We start from the raw sequence: 18,075 nt of genomic DNA on the forward strand, positions 1-18,075 counted from the left end.
AACTGTAGTGTCTTCTTTCTCCTATTTCAACTCTTCTACCAGACAGTCTGTGTGCTCCATTTCTGATTCCTGTTGCTGTTTGGCCTTCTGTTGACTCTGGGATTTAATTCCCACAGCATTAATCTGATAGAAGATGAACTGAGTGGGACCAGACAGTAGAACTGGTGAGCTAGGGCTCTATTCTTCTTTTCTGGTATACGTCGGCTCAATAGGAAATTGCTTTTACATTTCAAGCGCTCTATAGCGCTGATCTTCGGTGATACTTATTGAATCGAGCCAGTGTATCAAGAAAGCCAGACGCCAACCAGAGTTTTTCCTGACTGTGATTCTAACCCCCAAATCACACTCAAAAACTAAAATGTGTATACATTGTACAATCAATTGGTAAGTCAGAGCCTCATCACATTAATTTGTATATATCCACTGTTTCAGTCACGTCTTTGGTCATGTTTGTATTGGTCAAACAAAATCACCCCAATTATTGGCTGACAATAGAGCCTCCCACAATGCAACCGAATTGAAGAGCAACCAACCAAAGATGGTGGATAAATGTCAGTTCCGGTCTGCTTAATAATGGGGAGGCTCTCCCATGAGCACTAATGCATTAGCAGCTGGGTCTGGTCATCGTAGTTGACTGTATAGACGGGTTGGTTGTTAAGCAACAAAACCGACGTGCGCAACTATGGGGCAAAACAGACTGGGCTGGCATTGAATGTTGACCTGTAAACGATATTTTGTCTCCAATGTTTATTGAAAACATAAATACATTGTTAGTTGTTGGTTAGCTAGCTAGCGAATGGTAGCCATATTAGCATTGACATGAAATCAGTCAAAACACCTCAAAACAAAACATGGTATCAGGAACAAGATGAAACTGGCTGAAACAAGCTACTTGCGATTCCCCAGATTGCAATTTCTTGTCATTGTTGCTAGGCATCTGGCCATCCGGAATCACAACTCCCAGACTTCTGCCCCATTGTAGAGTGCACATTGTTTTTGTGACTTTGTCAGCAAACCCATCTATACTGAACATAAATATAAATGCAACGTGTAACATTTTGGTCCCATGTTTCATGAGCTGAAATAAAATATCCCAGAAATGTTCCATATGCACAAAAAGCTTATTTCTCTCAAATGTTGTGCACAAATTTGTTTACATCCCTGTTAGTGAGCATTTCTCTTTTGCCAAATTAATCCATACATCTGACAGGTGTTGCATATCAAGAAGATTATTAAACAGCATGATCATGACACAGGTGCACCTTGTGCAGGGGACAAAAGGCCACTCTAAAATGTAAATTTTTGTCACACAACACAATGCCACAGATGTCTCAGGTTTTGAGGGAGCGTGCAATTGGCATGCTAACTGCAGGAATGTCCACCAGGGCTGTTGCCAGATAATTTAATGTTCATTTCTCTACCATAAGCCGCCTCCAACGTCATTTTAGAGAATTTGGCAGTACATCCAACCAGCCTCCCAACCGCAGACCACTCGTAACCACACCAGCCCAGGACATCCACATCCGGCTGCTTCACATGCGGGATTGTGAGACAGCTGATGAAGCTGAGGAGTATTTCTGTCTGTAATAAAGCCCTTTTGTGGGGAAAAACTCATTTTGCTAAGCTGGGCCTGGCTCCCCAGTGGTGGCTCCCCAGTGGGTGGGCCTATGCCCTCCCAGACCAACCCATGACTGTGCCCCTGCCCAGTCATGTGAAATCCAGATTAGGTCCTAATGAATTTATTTCAATTCACTGATTTCCTTATATGAACTGTAACTCAGTAACATCATTGAAATTGTTGCATGTTGCGTTTATATTTTTGTTCAGTATATATGAACCAGAAATAATTAGGGAGTGGGATGTCTTGCTTCCTCTTCCGTCTCTAGAGAAACTGCAGAAACTTGCAGTCAAAACATCATGACCTTGATCACATGGTTTTTGTCAAGTTCATGCAGTCAACATGTTGGCGCTAGTCAGACAATTTTTATCCCCATAAAGCAACACCTTTTGATAAGTGGTGACCAACGATTTTCACCGACTTAATAATAATAATAATATGCCATTTAGCAGACGCTTTTATCCAAAGCGACTTACAGTCATGCGTGCATACATTTTTTAAAATTATTTTTTTATTTTTAACTTGACTTAACACAACTGATCTGCTCGAACGCACCTATTGTCTTGGCGCCCGTTTGTCTTGCATCATACAGTCGTCTATGATACATGATCTAACGCATGACTGAAAGGTGTGGTTCAGGTATCCCTATGAGGACCACTAACTGACCATATGACCACTGGTGTTGCACATTAGAGACAGACAAAGCATTGACCAACTCTTTATTAATGACCACCACTCTAAAGTCTAAGAATTTCAGGGCAACTCCCCATGATGAGACCTACAACAAATAATCACTCCAATGTGTAGTGTATATTTGCTCATATATCCATGCATATAATTTATACACTCAATATAATCAACATATTCCTAAAAGAAGGCACCTACTGTTTCACTCACAACATATCGTAAGCAGAATAATTCCCTTTTTAAAAAGGTTCTAAAATGAATGATTCTGAGTGGGTAAACACACACACTCTCATACACGCCATACATTTTGGTACCCTTTGTTAATGAACACTATGTACATGAAGTGCTTGGTTTTCCCCTGAGGAGAAGATTGCAGTTTGCTATGAAGCATTTTGGTTCACTCTGAAAAACAACAAAGCCAGAACATTTCAGAAAGTCAATATACAGTATTTATAATCTGGTGCCTGTCATTTATGGTGCTGTGCATAAAGTAATAACCAGGTAAAAGCAGTGTATCTACGGACATAAATGCACATCTGTGCATAGTACTGTTGCAGAAAGAAACTTATTAATATAATTGGTAATACACTTATTTTTTTAGACATAATATCACCAGATTATTTCAATATAATTCAGATTTACTTTGTAAAGTAAAACTTTCTTAATCTTCATATTTTAGTCATTTAGCAGACGCTCTTATCCAAAGTGTGCATACATTTTCGTACTGGTCCCCCATGGGAATCACACCCACAAACCTGGTGTTGCAAGTACCATGCTCTACCAACTGAGCCACACGTAACTGACCATCTTAACCAGTAACCAGTAGAAGCAGTACCACACAGGATGCCTATCGCCCTGGGTGTGGTTTCAAAGTCAGCTATACACTTTGACAGTGAAGCTACCTTTGTGCATTTATACCAGGGGTGGGCAAACTCTGGCCCGCGAGACCATTCAATCCGGCCCGCAGGAGCTAAAAATTATAATAAAATAAATGTGGGGGGGAATTATAATTTTGGTTATCAAAAACACTCCAGGCCACACTTGAATGTCTAAAACTAGATAAAAAGTATGTAAAAATTATGACTTCTTTTCTGGCCAGCAAATTTATTTTAAAAAAATGTCCAAAAATAATCTGTGCGGCCCTCCATCGAATTTCGAAATCCCGATATGGCCCTCGAGCCAAAAAGTTTGCCCACCCATGGTTTAAACAGTGAGGTATCCTAACATACTACATACTCTAATACACTGGCTAATGCTAGACTAGGGCTGGAGAGTGGATGTCTGGTGGGATGTAAACACGGTGGCTGGTAACAGTGAGAGTGCAAAAGCCTCAGGGTTCGGCCACGCTCTCTGTGCGGTTGCAGAGCGACTCGTAGAGTTCAGAGGTCAGAGAGTAGTTAGAGAAGGCCTGCTTGAATTCCTGCAGGGGGCAGTAGACTCCACTACAGCCTGGAATCAACTGGTCCTACAGACACACAGAGAAACAAAGAACATTACATTTACATCATTTAGCAGACGCTCTTATCAACATGTAAGAAAGACAGACACACACACAAAAAGAGATCACTAACTTTCTCAGAGAGAAAGAGAGTCCTGAAAGTGTTTAAATATGTGCACACTTTTGTGAGCCTTGCCTCTTCCCTAGCACACTTGGGTTGCGCCATAGACCAGAGTTTCCGTTCGGAATATATGGCGCTGGACAATGTGACTGGGAAGATTGTAATTTACCGGCCATTTGAGAAATTTACCGGACCCATATGCATTGGGTGCATAACCCATTAGGGAATCCACCCACGGTGCTCAGAATGACAGAAATCACATTTAGATTATGGTAATGCATTTTAACAGAACATGCAACTCATGTAATGAAGCAGCCAATAAAATGTAATATTCAAACATTTGACAAAATGCAATTCGCAGGAACATACCATTCTAAAGAGCACACCTGGGAAAACAACATTCTAAACAGCGCACCTGATAGTGGTTCCATGTGACAGAGATGAACATCTCTGTTAGAAACTTAGAAAGAGGGGGAATCTAAAGATGCAACAACTAGGATGGGTTGCTATATGACGTGGATTGTTTCAAAATCACAAGCTCGTAGGCCGATGCCTATTTTGGAAGCCGCAATTTGGGCAGCGCGCTTGGCAATAGGCCTAGCTGATTATTGAGTTGCGGCTGTCAGTGAAAAACATCAAAAATAGGTGTGAAGATAATGTGTCTTGAGCATCATTTTAAAATGTTGAGACAAGAAGGCGGCGGGAGGGGTGTGTGGTGAAGATATAGGCCAGTCTCTCCAGAATGGCTCAGCTGTCTCCTGACAATTCTTGTGCATTCATTGTTTCATTGTGTTAATTGTTTGCCCTTTGATAAAAAAAAAAAATCCCATCATTTGGTTACATTAATTTCTGTTAATGCAATTAATTAGTAATTTGCCTGTTCACAACCTGCTAAATTTGTGAGAAACAAGTTTTGGTTTATTACATCATTTAAGAGATTTGTAAATGTTTTCATTGTCTTTTGTTTGGAGTGCTCCATGTGAGCAATGAGCATGTGTCTGGTTACTCTGTCCTGATAATGTTGAGGGCGCCTGAGCACGCATAGAAGTACCTGGCCTTCTGCGCAGAAATGTAGGAAAGTGTTTTTTTTTTTTTTTACATCCATTGCGAATGATAACATATTAAAACTATAGTTCCTCATAGTAAGCCATTACAAAAATCTTTCCAACAATCACCCTCGATAATCACCAATCCTTGGTGTGAAAGAGCAATGGAAGTTATAGGCTATGAGTTCCATGCACTCATTTATTTAGCCTGAGGCTGGTGATCTCACATTAGTTGACATTAAACTTTTAGATTTTTATCATTTTAATTCAGCTTCTGATTAACCACGTGACAATGATTGAGAAACAAAAACGTTATTATTTAAATGAAACTAATCCACGGAAATGCGCATATGAAAATCATAACTGGCATGCAGAACAGTAGACATGGTAGGATAAATTGTAAGCTTCCCCAAACTTGAAACTCACGCGCCACCTATGAAGTCTTTATAAAATAATTGCCTCCACGTTTCCATGGTGGGATTTAGCCTATAGGCTACTTTGAAGCAAGGTAAGACATGCCTCATAATATGTAATAAAACATTCAGGTTTCAAACAATGAAGTATGTTTTCAAAATGCATACTGCCTCCAGCTCACATTGTAAAGCGGTGGGTGACGTGCTGATAGCCTGTTGACTGTACTTGAATGGTGAATGGGAGGCCTGCTTCAATTACCAGCTGAGAGTTTTTTGTTGTTGATATTTTTAATCCTGCACTGAAACTGTTTTTAACACTGGATTGCATTTAGAATTGTTGTGCAATGAATGGTCTGATAAAAAAGCAGGTTTTACTCCAGCAACAACCAGCTGAGGAGCTGCAGGAGAAATCCCGCTCAAAATAGGCTCTGTATGCTGTGAGTGTGTGATAGTTGTGTTGGATAAATAAGATACACACAGGCCAATTTAATTCCACTAAATTATGCTAATTAACCTATAGACCAGGCTGCTGAGGGGAGGAAGGCTCCTAATAATGGCTGGAACGGAGCGAATAGAATTGCATCAAACACATGGAAACCACGTGTTTGATGTATTTGATACCATTCCACTAACTCCACTCCAGCCATTACCACAAGCCCGTTCTCCCCAATTAAGGTGCCACCAACCTCCTGTGCAATGGGATATTTTTTCTCCCGGTCATTTTGGCCGGCAACAGTTTTATTTATCGGCTTTTTATTTATTTATTTTTGGCCAAAAGCCGGCAATTGCCGGCTAACGGAAACCCTGCCCTAGACCATACCTTGCCAATGTAGGACACTTTAATGAAGGCCTCTTTGGTCTGCCTGTGTTGATGCAGCTCCAGGGTGATGTCAGCGGCGTACGGTGGCCATCGCATGTCAAAAACACCCAGAGCCATGAGACAGGGCATCAGAGTGGTGTCGTGGGCAGAGTACAGGAACAGCTTCCTGAGAGATAAAACACATATGTGAAAATGCCCTCAGATCATTTCTGATGTTCAGCAACGAGTAGGGGTAGCGAACGAAAAACGAAGACTGTGCCATTTAGAAAAGGACATTTGCTACCATCAAGTGGTTGGGTTGAGATCTGCAGTTCAACAAATCTCTTATTGGCTGTGTTTTCTATTGCAGTCATCCAGTACCCCCAACAGTACCTCCCAACAGTACATATTTTTGTTGTGGCCCCGGAGAAGCACACCGGAATCTACTTGTCAACTAATCATCAAGCCCTTGCAGGTGCTCCTTGCTCAAATCGAACCGTAATCTGCACCGCTCATTCATGTTGTCACCAATGCAGCATGATGCATCATTCAGAAACATGCATCTCTTTTCCATAAAATATACAGTACCAGTCAAAGGTTTGGACACACCTACTCATTCCAGGGTTTTTCTTTATTTTTTACTATTTTCTACATTGTAGAATAATAGTGAAGACATCAAAACTATGAAATAACACATATGGAATCATGTAGTAACCAAAAACGTGTTAAACAAATCAAAATATATTTTATATTTGCCTTGATGACAGCTTTGCACACTCTTGGTATTCTCTCAAGCAGCTTCATGAGGTAGTCACCTGGAATGGATTTCGATTAACTGGTGTGCCTTGTTAAAAGTTCATTTGTGGAATTTCTTTCCTTCTTAATGCGTTTGAGCCAATCAGTTGTGTTGTGACAAGGTAGGGGTGGTATACAGAAGATAACTCTATTTGGTAAAAGACCAAGTCCATATTATGGCAAGAACAGCTCAAGTAAGCAAAGAGAAACGACAGTCCATCATTACTTTAAGACATTACATTTCAATAACTTTGAAAGTTTATTCAAGAGCAGTCGCAAAAACCATCAAGCGCTATGAGGAAACTGGCTCTCATGAGGACCGCCACAGGAAAGGAAGACCCAGAGTTACCTCTGCTGCAGAGGATAAGTTCATTAGAGTTAACTGCACCTCAGATTGCAGCCCAAATATATGCTTCACAGAGTTCAAGTAACAGACACATCTCAACATCAACTGTTCAGAGGAGACCGCGTAAATCAGGCCTTCGTGGTCGAATTGCTGCAAAGAAACCACTACTAAAGGACACCAATAAGAAGAAGAGACTTGCTTCGGCCAAGAAACACGCGCAATGGACATTAGACCGGTGGAAATCTGTCCTTTGGTCTGTGTGAGATTTTTGGTTCCAACCGCCGTGTCTTTGTGAGACGCAGAGTAGGTGGACGGATGATCTCCGCATGTGTGGTTCCCACCATGAAGCATGGAGGAGGTGTGATGGTGCTTTGCTGGGACACTGTCTGTGATTTATTCAGAATTCAAGGCACACTTAACCAGCATGGCTACCACAGCATTCTGCAGCGATACGCCATCCCATCTGGTTTGCGCTTAGTGGGACTATCATTTGTTTTTCAAAAGGACAATGACCTAAAACACACCTCCAGGCTGTGTAAGGGCTATTTGACCAAGGAGAGTGATGGAGTGCTGTATCAGATGACCTGGCCTCCACAATCCCTCGACCTAATAATATAATAATATGCCATTTAGCAGACGCTTTTATCCAAAGCGACTTACAGTCATGTGTGCTTACATTTTTACATATGGGTGGACTGCAGAGTGAAGGAAATGCAGCAAACAAGTGCTCAGCATGTGTGGGAACTCCTTCAAGAGTGTTGGAAAGGCATTCCTCATGAAGCTGGTTGAGAGACTGCCAAGAGTGTGCAAAGCTGTCATCAAGGCAAAGGGTGGCTACTTTGAAGAATCTCAAATATAAAATATATTTTGATTTGTTCAACACTTTTTGGGTTACTACATGATTCCATATGTGTTATTTCATAGTGTTGATGTCTTCACTATTATTCAATGTAGAAAATAGTAAAAATAAAGAAAAACCCTTGAACGAGTACAGTTGAAGTCGTACGTTTACATACACTTAGGTTGGAGTGATTAAAAAACTTGTTTTTCAACCACTCCACAAATTTCTTGTTAACAAACTATAGTTTTGGCAAGCCGGTTAGGACATCTACTTTGTGCATTACACAAGTCATTTTTCCAACAATTGTTTACAGACAGATTATTTCACTTATAATTCACTGTATCACAATTCCAGTGGGTCAGAAGTTTACATACACTAAGTTGACTGTGCCTTTAAACGGCTTGGAAAATTCCAGAAAATGATGTCATGGCTTTAGAAGCTTCTGATAGGCTAATTTACGTCATTTGAGTCAATTGGAGGTGTACCTGTGGATGTATTTCAAGGCCTACCTTCAAACTCAGTGCCTCTTTGCTTGACATCATGGGAAAATCAAAAGAAATCAGCCAAGACCTCAGAAAAGAAATTGTAGACCTCCACAAGTCTGGTTCATCCTTGGGAGCAATTTCCAAATGCCTTAAGGTACCACATTCATCTGTACAAACAATATTATGCAAGTATAAACACCATGGGACCACGCAGCCGTCATACCGCTCAGGAAGGAGACGCGTTCTGTCTGGTGCGAAAAGAGCAAATCAATCCCAGAACAACAGCAAAGGACATTGTGAAGATGCTGGAGGAAACAGGTACAAAAGTATCTATATCCACAGTAAAACGAGTCCTATATCGACATAACCTGAAAGGCCGCTCAGCAAGGAAGAAGCCACTGCTCCAAAACCACCATAAAAAAGCCAGACTACGGTTTGCAACTGCACATGGGTACAAAGGTTGTACTTTTTGGAGAAATGTCCTCTGGTCTGATGAAACAAAAATAGAACTGTTTGGCCATAATGACCATCGTTACGTTTGGAGGAAAAAGGGGGTGGCTTGCAAGCCAAAGAACACCATCCCAACCGTGAACCACGGGGGTGGCAGTATCATGCTGTGGGGGTGCTTTGCTGCAGGAGGGACTGGTGCACTTCACAAAATAGATGGCATCATGAGGAAGGAAAATTATGTGGATATATTGAAGCAACATCTCAAGACATCAGTCAGGAAGTTAAAGCTTGGTCGCAAATGGGTCTTACAAATGGACAATGACCCCAAGCATACTTCCAAAGTTGTGGCAAAATGGGTTAAGGACAACAAAGTCAAGGTATTGGAGTGGCCATCACAAGGCCCTGACCTCAATCCTATAGAAAATTTGTGGGCAGAACTGAAAAAGCGTGTGCGAGCAAGGAGGCCTACAAACCTGACTCAGTTACACCAACTCTGTCAGGAGGAATGGGCCAAAATTCACCCAAGTTATTATGGGAAACGTTTCACCCAAGTTAAACAATTTAAAGGCAATGCTACCAAATACTAATTTAGTGTATGTAAACTTCTGACCCACTGGGAATGTGATAAAAGCTTAAATAAATAATTGTCTCTACACATTCTTAAAATAAAGTGGTGATCCTAACCGACCTAAAACAGGGAATTTTTACTAGGATTAAATGTCAGGAATTGTGAAAAACAGAGTTTAAATGTATTTGACTAAGGTGTATGTAAACTTCCGACTTCAACTGTAGGTGTGTCCAAACTTGACTGGTATGTTTGAATTTTCTAACTCGTTTTCATTGGGAAGGCAGATAAAGCGATTTTATCAAAAGCAAATCAGTTTTGCATGTGAAAACACAGAATCCTAGTCATTAATCCACGTGCTAAAATCTACGTCACTTTGTCGTCGGCCAGAGCCCGGTTCACACCCGGGAGGCAGCTCTGTTCCAAAATGAATTCAATCAGTGTAAGAGCAGCTTACCTGTTGGGCTCTGAGGTTGTGCCCTGTAGTTGGTCTTCTATGTTACCCATCAGGGTGTGGAAGAGGGGACCCACACACAGCTGCAGGTTCTCCCTGATCACAACAAGCAAACCCCAGATAAGATTAAGAAAACAACTGTCTTGGGGGAATTTTTTTCTTCAGAATAAAGTATTTTTGGGACAGAATAATCTAAAACACCTCTAATTAAGTCTGATTTCAGAATGTGGAATAAGGAAGCAGCTTATGCTCATGAAACAGGGAACTACATTGTCTCTGTGTTCTACTCCCCGACCCTCTACACAGGCTGATCTGTATTTACATCCCACTGCCCTTTGACCCCTGACCTCTTGCTGGGTTCGTAGATGTGACATATCATCTCCACAGCCCTCTGCTCCACGGTGTTCCTCCAGGAGTCCAGGGCTGGTGGGCAGGGCAGGCCATGTGTCTATTAGAATACACACACATGTTGTAATGTTAAAATCTCTATGCAACACAAACGAAATGACAGTATCACTCTTTATACCGTTGGATCTCATAATACATTTTGGTAACAAAAGGTTTGAAATTAAGAATATATATATATATTTTACTAGGCTATGTTTTAGTCATGGCTATTGTATCTTTGTTGCATTGTGTCACCTCTCTGGCCACCATGTCGTCCCTGATGAGGATGAAGTCAACCCGTTGGTGGGCAGCGATGCCCAGAGCACTCTGGATGCTCCTCAGGTCCGCAGCGATGTCTGGCAGAGTGGACGACTCCGCCCAGCGATGACTACAACACACACAGACACAGCCAATCACAAAAATCAACAAGAGAGAAACATCCCATCACAAACATTAACAAGTGAGAGATCCAGCCAATCACAAAAATCTACAAGAAAGGGACCCAGCCAGTCACTCACCCGCTGAGGAGTTTGAGCAGTCTGCACCCGTGGTAGTTAGGGTACAGGATCTCTGACTCTGCCTCAGTCGTCAGAATGGAAACCATGTCTTCAGAAGAAGAGAGGGGGCGCAATATTAGGAGATAGGAAATACTGGCCTATGACACACACCCCTCATTTGCACACAAACAAATGGTGACACCTACCTCTCTGGCTTTGTTGGAACAGCCCTGCCACCAGGCACTTGGCAGACTCTATTGTCCTCACAATGTTAGTGGAACGCACACTGGGAGAGAGAGAAGAAACTGCATATATATTATACATTAGAATAATATATCAATATCTTGTACATGTACTGTGGTATTATGTCTTCAACCTTTATGTTACCTAGCCTTCTGTTACCTTGCCTGATGTTACCTAGCCTGATGTTACCTAGCCTGATGTTACCTAGCCTGATGTTACCTTCAGTAGCCTGATGTTACCTACAGTAGCCTGATGTTACCTACAGTAGCCTGATGTTACCTTCAGTAGCCTGATGTTACCTACAGTAGCCTGAGTTACCTACAGTAGCCTGATGTTACCTACAGTAGCCTGATGTTACCTACAGTAGCCTGATGTTACCTACAGTAGCCTGATGTTACCTACAGTAGCCTGATGTTACCTACAGTAGCCTGATGTTACCTTCAGTAGCCTGATGTTACCTACAGTAGCCTGATGTTACCTACAGTAGCCTGATGTTACCTACAGTAGCCTGATGTTACCTACAGTAGCCTGATGTTACCTACAGTAGCCTGATGTTACCTACAGTAGGCTGATGTTACCTACAGTAGCCTGATGTTACCTAGGTGACAGTTCAGGTGGTCCTTTACGCTTCAGCAAACAAAGGAATGCCTTTTTTTGTTGAGTGCTCCAATTAGTCATTTTTGACGTTTTTCTTGGTAAGCCATTCTTGTTGCCTAAGTGACCTTTATGTTAGCTAGCCTGATGTTACCTAGGTTACCTTTATGTTACCTAGATCTGGATCTGCTTTATAGCCAACTTCTTTGTCATTGTCAAGCCAAACAATGACTGAGTTGGCTACAGAACGTGACTACCAGAATGTGACTACCAGGCTACTGTCAAGAGCACATGTGGCTGTGGTACTTACTTGACCTCTGTAGGGCTGAAGGTGGGGTTGAGGAAGGATGTGGTACTTACTAGACCTCTGTAGGGCTGAAGGTGGGGTTGAGGAAGGATGTGGTACTTACTAGACCTCTGTAGGGCTGAAGGTGGGGTTGAGGAAGGATGTGGTACTTACTAGACCTCTGTAGGGCTGAAGGTGGGGTTGAGGAAGGATGTGGTACTTACTAGACCTCTGTAGGGCTGAAGGTGGGGTTGAGGAAGGCCGTGTCCTGGATGTACCTCTTCCTCAGCCTCTCTCCCAGCTCATACAGCTGCTGCATGCCCACCGTGGTCAACTGACCTGGGTACGTACCCCCCTGCAGGGGAGAGAGACAGGGGTCAAAGGTTAGATTTGAGGTTTTATTTATTCGCACCAAAGAAAATAAGTGAAAGACAAAACAGTACAGATTAAAAAAACTGGTAAAGACAGTGTGCAGGTGAGGTTGGAAGCCCAAAAGGGCTGATATGAAAACCACACCACAAATATACGTTAAAAAAAATGTTTGTTCAATCAGTTAAACAAAGCATATGAATTATAATTGTATATGATATACTCAGTATACAAGAAAAACCATGTTTGATTATGTGTGTGTGTGCATGTGTGTGTGTGAGAGTTAGGCTACATGGAGGGGATTATTGGGTAGTTTGGTACATCAGGCTGACCCCCAGTCTTTGCTTGAAGTTATTATGGGATGATGAGGTTTTGGCAATGTGAAGATAAGAATTCCAGAGTATGGTACCTAAGTATCTGATAGAGAATTGATTATGTGAGGTGCTGCAGTGGGGATGGTGAAGGTTATTGCAGTGTTAGATCTATGGATTTCAGAACTAACCTGGAAGAATCCATTGAAGGGTTTAGGTAAACTGTATGAGAGGTATGAGTATTTGTAGATGAAAGTGCATAATTGGTGTACGTTAATGTCGTTAATAGACAAGATATTGAGTTTCTTAAACAAAGTTGCAGATGGAGCCAGGTAATTAGAGGAGCTGGCTAGCAAATGTATTTTGCATGATGAGTAATTTGTGTAGGTAGGAGGCATACAGGTGCCTTCGGAAACTATTCAGACCCCTTGACTTTATCCACATTTTGTTACGTTACAGCCTTATTCTAAAATGGATTTAAAAAATAATAATCCTCAGCAATCTACACATAATAACCCCATAACGATAAAGTGAAAACAGGTTTAGACATTTTTGCACATTTATTAAAAATAAAAAACTAATATAAGTTATTTACATAAGCATTCAGAACCTTTGCTAGGAGACTCGAAATTGAGCTCAGGTGCATCCATTCTACAACTTGATTGGAGTCCACGTGTGGTAAATTCAATTGATTGGACATGATTTGGAAAGGCACACACGTCTCTATATGGTCCCACAGTTGACAGTGCATGTCAGAGCAAAAACCAAGCCTTGAGGTCGAAGGAATTGTTCGTAGAGCTCCGAGACAGGCTTGTTCCTAGAGCTGGCTGTCCGGCCAAACTGAGAAATCGGGGGAGAAGGGCCTTGGTCAGGGAGGTGACCAAGAAACCGATGGTCACTCTGAGAGAGCTCCAGAGTTCCTCTGTGGAGATGGGAGAACCTTCCAGAAGGACAACCATCTCCGCAGCACTCCACCAATCAGGCCTTTATGGTAGAGTGACCAGACGGAAGCCACTCCTCAGTAAAAGGCACATGACAGCCCGCTTGGAGTTTGCCAAAAGGCACCTAAAGACTCTCAGACCATGAGAAACAAGATTCTCTGGTCTGATGAAACCAAGATTGAACTCTTTGGCCTGAATGCCAAGATCACGTCTGGAAGAAACCTGGCACCATCCCTACGGTGTAGCATGGTGGTGGCAGCATCATGCTGTGAGGATGTTTTTCAGAGGTAGGGACTAGTCAGGATCGAGGCAAATAAAGAAATATTCCAAACATAGTCTGGGATAGTTGTGGGATGCGATAGATCCCAAATTAATACAACCACTAGCATCAAAAAACATTTTTAAGCAATGAGGCTGATGCAACAGATCAGAACGTTTCGCTTAAAATGTTGACAAACTATTAGGCTATTTCTTTACATTATAAGCGCATTAAGGCGCACACGGCAGTAGGCTACAAGTGCGAATTTTCCAAAATGCAATCAATTAACGGGAAAACACCATTCTCAAAAGTGACCGCAAATACAATTACGCATGTAATGCTTTTATTATAAAGGTGCATTTTTATGGTGAAAATTATCTTCCCCAAACTTGAAACTCACGCGCTGCTTATTTGGCCACTTTAGTTGTGATACAAACCTTATTAAAACATATAGGCCTATGGGCTAGGCTACATGAGGTCTGCGACTATGATTTGAAAACTTTTGTTTTAAAGGCATTCGCTGTTTCTTCCCTTACTGCACACAAACTGGGCATCATTCACAAGTGATAATATATCATTCACAAGTGATAGGCTAATATTGTCACCCATCAGACTATTCTTGATTTAATCTTGTCTTCAAATATACTAAATAATATTTGTGTGAAATTTGTTTTGATTTAGAATGGGGAAAAAAATACATGTCATCTATGCACTTAAATAGCGAATGGAGGACGCTTTTCCCATGGTTCATTTTCATGACAGCCAGGTAGGCTATACTCCTGTTGTAAAGAGAAGCAATGTGCTTAATATTAGGAAAGTTGAGAAATAAATATAGTAGGTCTATAGAAAGCTGATGGGATACTCCTCTTTTTAAATAGAGGCCATCACTCTGTTTTCTCACCCAATTGCATAGCCTATAGAAATGTTGCGCAACATGAGCTCTCATGAAGTGTTTGATTAGATTTTCAATTACATTTGCATTGATGTCAGAGTGATTAGAGGAACAATACAGTGCTGAGTACCAGGCAGTTAGCAAGTTTGGTAAGCTACTAATGACCATCAGCAGCATCAGAGCTAGGAGAAGCCTAATTACTGTGACTAAACGGTCACGTGGAATTTGACTGCCATCATGACTCGTGACCAACGGTGTGGCGGTAATACGGTCACCGTAACAGCCCTAACCATTCTTATCAAAGCGCCTACTCCTCACCCTGACCCTCTCTCTCTAGGTACTACTTCCTCTGCTCGCTCATACACACACACTCACGGTCAATATGTTGGCCCGGTAGCTGTCCTCCACCGGTGAGGAGGGCCGTGGACCTCCTTCCAGGTCTGTCACCACGTAGTTGATCTGTGTGTGTGCTGGGGGTTCCAGGAGGTTAGGCACCCACTGGGCCTGAGAGACAGGACAAGGAAGTATTTTAGCTTTTCAGATACTAGTGACCATACCTTCAGCATGCCAATGAGGCTAAACATGAACGGCTTTCCCTCAACTTTAGTCCTGGGAAACAGGGCATCAGGTCAGTCATATATTCTTGCATGACACAGGCAGAGACGGAAGAGGAAGCGAGACATCCCACTCCCTCATTTTTTCTGGTTCATATACCGTCAATTAACTAAGCAGATCATTCACACCCAGCTGCTAATGCATTGGTGCCTATGGGAGAACCACCCCGTTAAGCAGACCGGAACTGACCATTTTTTTCTATGGTAAAATGCCTGAGTGGGACATCTTTATTTATTCACCATCTTTGACACCGGTGGTCCCTCACCTCCATGACATCCGGTATAGACTTCAGCGGAGTTCGGGCTCCGTGGCGGAACAGGACTTGCACGAGTTTGAGCTCGTAAGGAGAAGGTGGTTCCGTGCATGCGGGGTTCGAACCCGTCTGATTAGTTTCCGTCTTCTTCTGAGACCAGAGCATGGATCCGAACGCCATGGACACCGAGCCCAGAACACCAGCTTTGGTCCAGAGGTTCCTCATCCTCATGATTACTGTGCTGCCGAGACAGACCGCCCAATTACAACATTGAAAACATATTTAGCTAGCACACTGTCAATCATTTACAGCGAACCAGTTTATGAACTTAATAAATTGTAATGTTGTTAGCGATTCCGAACTTTCTTTCCGGGTAGTTATACAACTGCAGTTTGGGTGAACCTGGCACTTGATACTTTGGTGGCGATGGAAGCAAGTTAAGAAGCAGGAGCTACGAACAAGTTGGCTGCCACTAAGCTAATGACTGTTAGCTAGCTAGCCGTCAAGATCGAGCATTTGCTGCAGACTGAAGGTTAGCTAGCTAACGTTACAGAGATCAACAAATGTCAAACGTCAGAAATTCGTCATTCTATCGATTTGGGGTTACCTAACATTCCATCTCAAGCTACTTGAATGGCACACGATTTTGAACTGAAATGTACTTACTTTTAATAAGCACTGGAACAGTTTGCTAGCCAACAAATATTTCAGATAAAAATCCGCTATGGACTAACTCCGGCTATTTTGAAAACACGGCACCGGTTAAGGACAAAAGGTTTTTTGGAATATGTAGTCCTTTCTGGTATGATCCATGCTTTGAAAGCGAATCAATGGTAGCGGTAAACTACTCTTCCCGAAAAAGCTGCCCAAATGCGTCATTTCCCTCTCCCCCCATAAACTGTATTACGCCACTTTTTACAAATATGTTTTATAAGTTAACAAAGATAGGCCATACCCTGTCGTTTCCAATGGGAACAAATGAGCCATGGTGGGCAGAACAAACAAGGAGGGGGGCAGAGCCAAGCACGAGTCAGCGAGATCCTATTGGCGCGTTCTAGCCTCATCTGCATATTTCCGTTAGAGAACGCCTACTATGTGAAGTGCGCGTGTACAATACCTCAATTCGCCTTTGCACTCCTAAACAACGCGATTTTTTTTGCAAAGGGTAAAGTCTACACATTTTAGTCCACTCTGTTCATAACATATTTTAGTTTCGGGAACAGAAAACTGTATTGAGATCAAATGTTTCATCGATGAGAACATTTGCAGAATGTCGGCCAAAATCCATTTGGTTTCATCATCTCCCACTGCCTGCCATTGGGCTTCCTCTCACTACCATATTTGGTAGTGACGTGAAAACGACAAGCGGATGCTTCACAATTATACATCCAGTGAAATATCTGTCTCATTGTTCTATCTGTGCTTTTTATACAGGAGTGAGGTCCTCGGGACAAGTTAAACACAGGTCTGTCAAATAAATTACAAACAGTGTTTACCAAAGTGCCAATGTTTTTTAGAGTTGGGCAGCAGGGCAAGAAATAATGTTACATAAATGACATTCACTTGCAAGATAGCACATTCATGATAAAACACGGTAGGATGGTAACACACTAGTGGCAATTAACATGCAAAAGTACACGAATTCATAACTCGACTTGCCTCTGCTGTCAAAAATAGTCTCCTAGAAGGACAGCCAGCCAGCCCTGGAGCTCTCTGGGGAAGTGGTGGATTAAGACAAAAATACAAATAGGTTGTTATTAGTTATTACCATGTTAATCGTTTGTCGGTAAAACTAGGGGTAAGATGAAAAACTTTAGTTCACAAATTCTTTAGGACTGGAGCTAAACAGATACTAAGTAGTGGCGTTCTTAAAGTACAGGTAATAGCAGTTAATACACAGAAGTTACGTGAATAGGTCACAGCACACAGTAGCTAGTAAATCCCCAGCACTCAAGTTAGGTTCTAGTGAATAGGCACATCAAAGCACAGCACACAGTGAAGCCACACAAAGCTACAATATTAAATATAGCAAGTTAACTACTAAATGGTTGATGCTCAAGGCAAATTATAAAAATGTAAGCCTTCACCTTTAAAATACAAACAATGTTCAAGAATGTAGGGCTTTACCTGACTGAGCTACAATACGGAGAAAAATGGGGCGGAGGTCGGGGTGCCTTGTGAGAATTAGTTGGCAAGTGGGTAAACCACCACTACGATCCGTACTATTGGCCAACGTGCAATCATTGGAAAATAAACTGGATGATCTACGATTAAGACTATCCTACCAACGGGACATTAAAAACTGTAATATCTTATGTTTCACAAAGTCGTGGCTGAACGACGACATGGATAATATAGAGCTGGCTGGGT

At 42.0% G+C, this 18,075-nt stretch overlaps 1 protein-coding gene across 2 annotated transcripts; it reads right to left on the bottom strand.

The window, feature by feature from the left end:
- Nucleotides 1-2,320: 2,320 nt before the first annotated feature.
- Nucleotides 2,321-16,671, bottom strand: LOC121536840 (lysophosphatidic acid phosphatase type 6). 2 transcript variants are annotated; one of them, XM_041844435.2, is made up of 11 exons: nucleotides 16,372-16,671; nucleotides 15,718-15,941; nucleotides 15,213-15,341; nucleotides 12,290-12,420; nucleotides 11,149-11,228; nucleotides 10,964-11,051; nucleotides 10,701-10,833; nucleotides 10,406-10,506; nucleotides 10,062-10,154; nucleotides 6,144-6,309; nucleotides 2,321-3,770 (listed from the first exon to the last, which is right to left on the bottom strand). In XM_041844435.2, exons 2-11 carry the CDS (start codon nucleotides 15,934-15,936, stop codon nucleotides 3,636-3,638), a joined length of 1,275 nt encoding a protein of 424 aa, XP_041700369.1. In that variant the 5' UTR covers nucleotides 15,937-15,941; nucleotides 16,372-16,671; the 3' UTR covers nucleotides 2,321-3,635. The 2 variants fall into 2 exon arrangements, with proteins under 2 accessions (XP_041700369.1, XP_041700370.1); XM_041844436.2 differs by having other exon boundaries at nucleotides 15,718-15,946.
- Nucleotides 16,672-18,075: the final 1,404 nt, after the last annotated feature.

The sequence above is a fragment of the Coregonus clupeaformis genome, chromosome 23 (assembly GCF_020615455.1).
Source record: "Coregonus clupeaformis isolate EN_2021a chromosome 23, ASM2061545v1, whole genome shotgun sequence".
Lineage (NCBI taxonomy): Eukaryota > Metazoa > Chordata > Actinopteri > Salmoniformes > Salmonidae > Coregonus > Coregonus clupeaformis.

Coding starts and splice junctions, on each gene's coding strand:
- LOC121536840 (XM_041844435.2), bottom strand. CDS start 15,936: ATGAGGATGAGGAACCTCTGGACCAAAGCTGGTGTTCTGGGCTCGGTG. Junction 10,834..10,963: donor CTGCTCAAACTCCTCAGCGG/GTGAGTGACTGG, acceptor TGTGTGTTGTAG/TCATCGCTGGGCGGAGTCGT. Junction 6,310..10,061: donor ACAACCTCAGAGCCCAACAG/GTAAGCTGCTCT, acceptor TTTATCTCTCAG/GAAGCTGTTCCTGTACTCTG.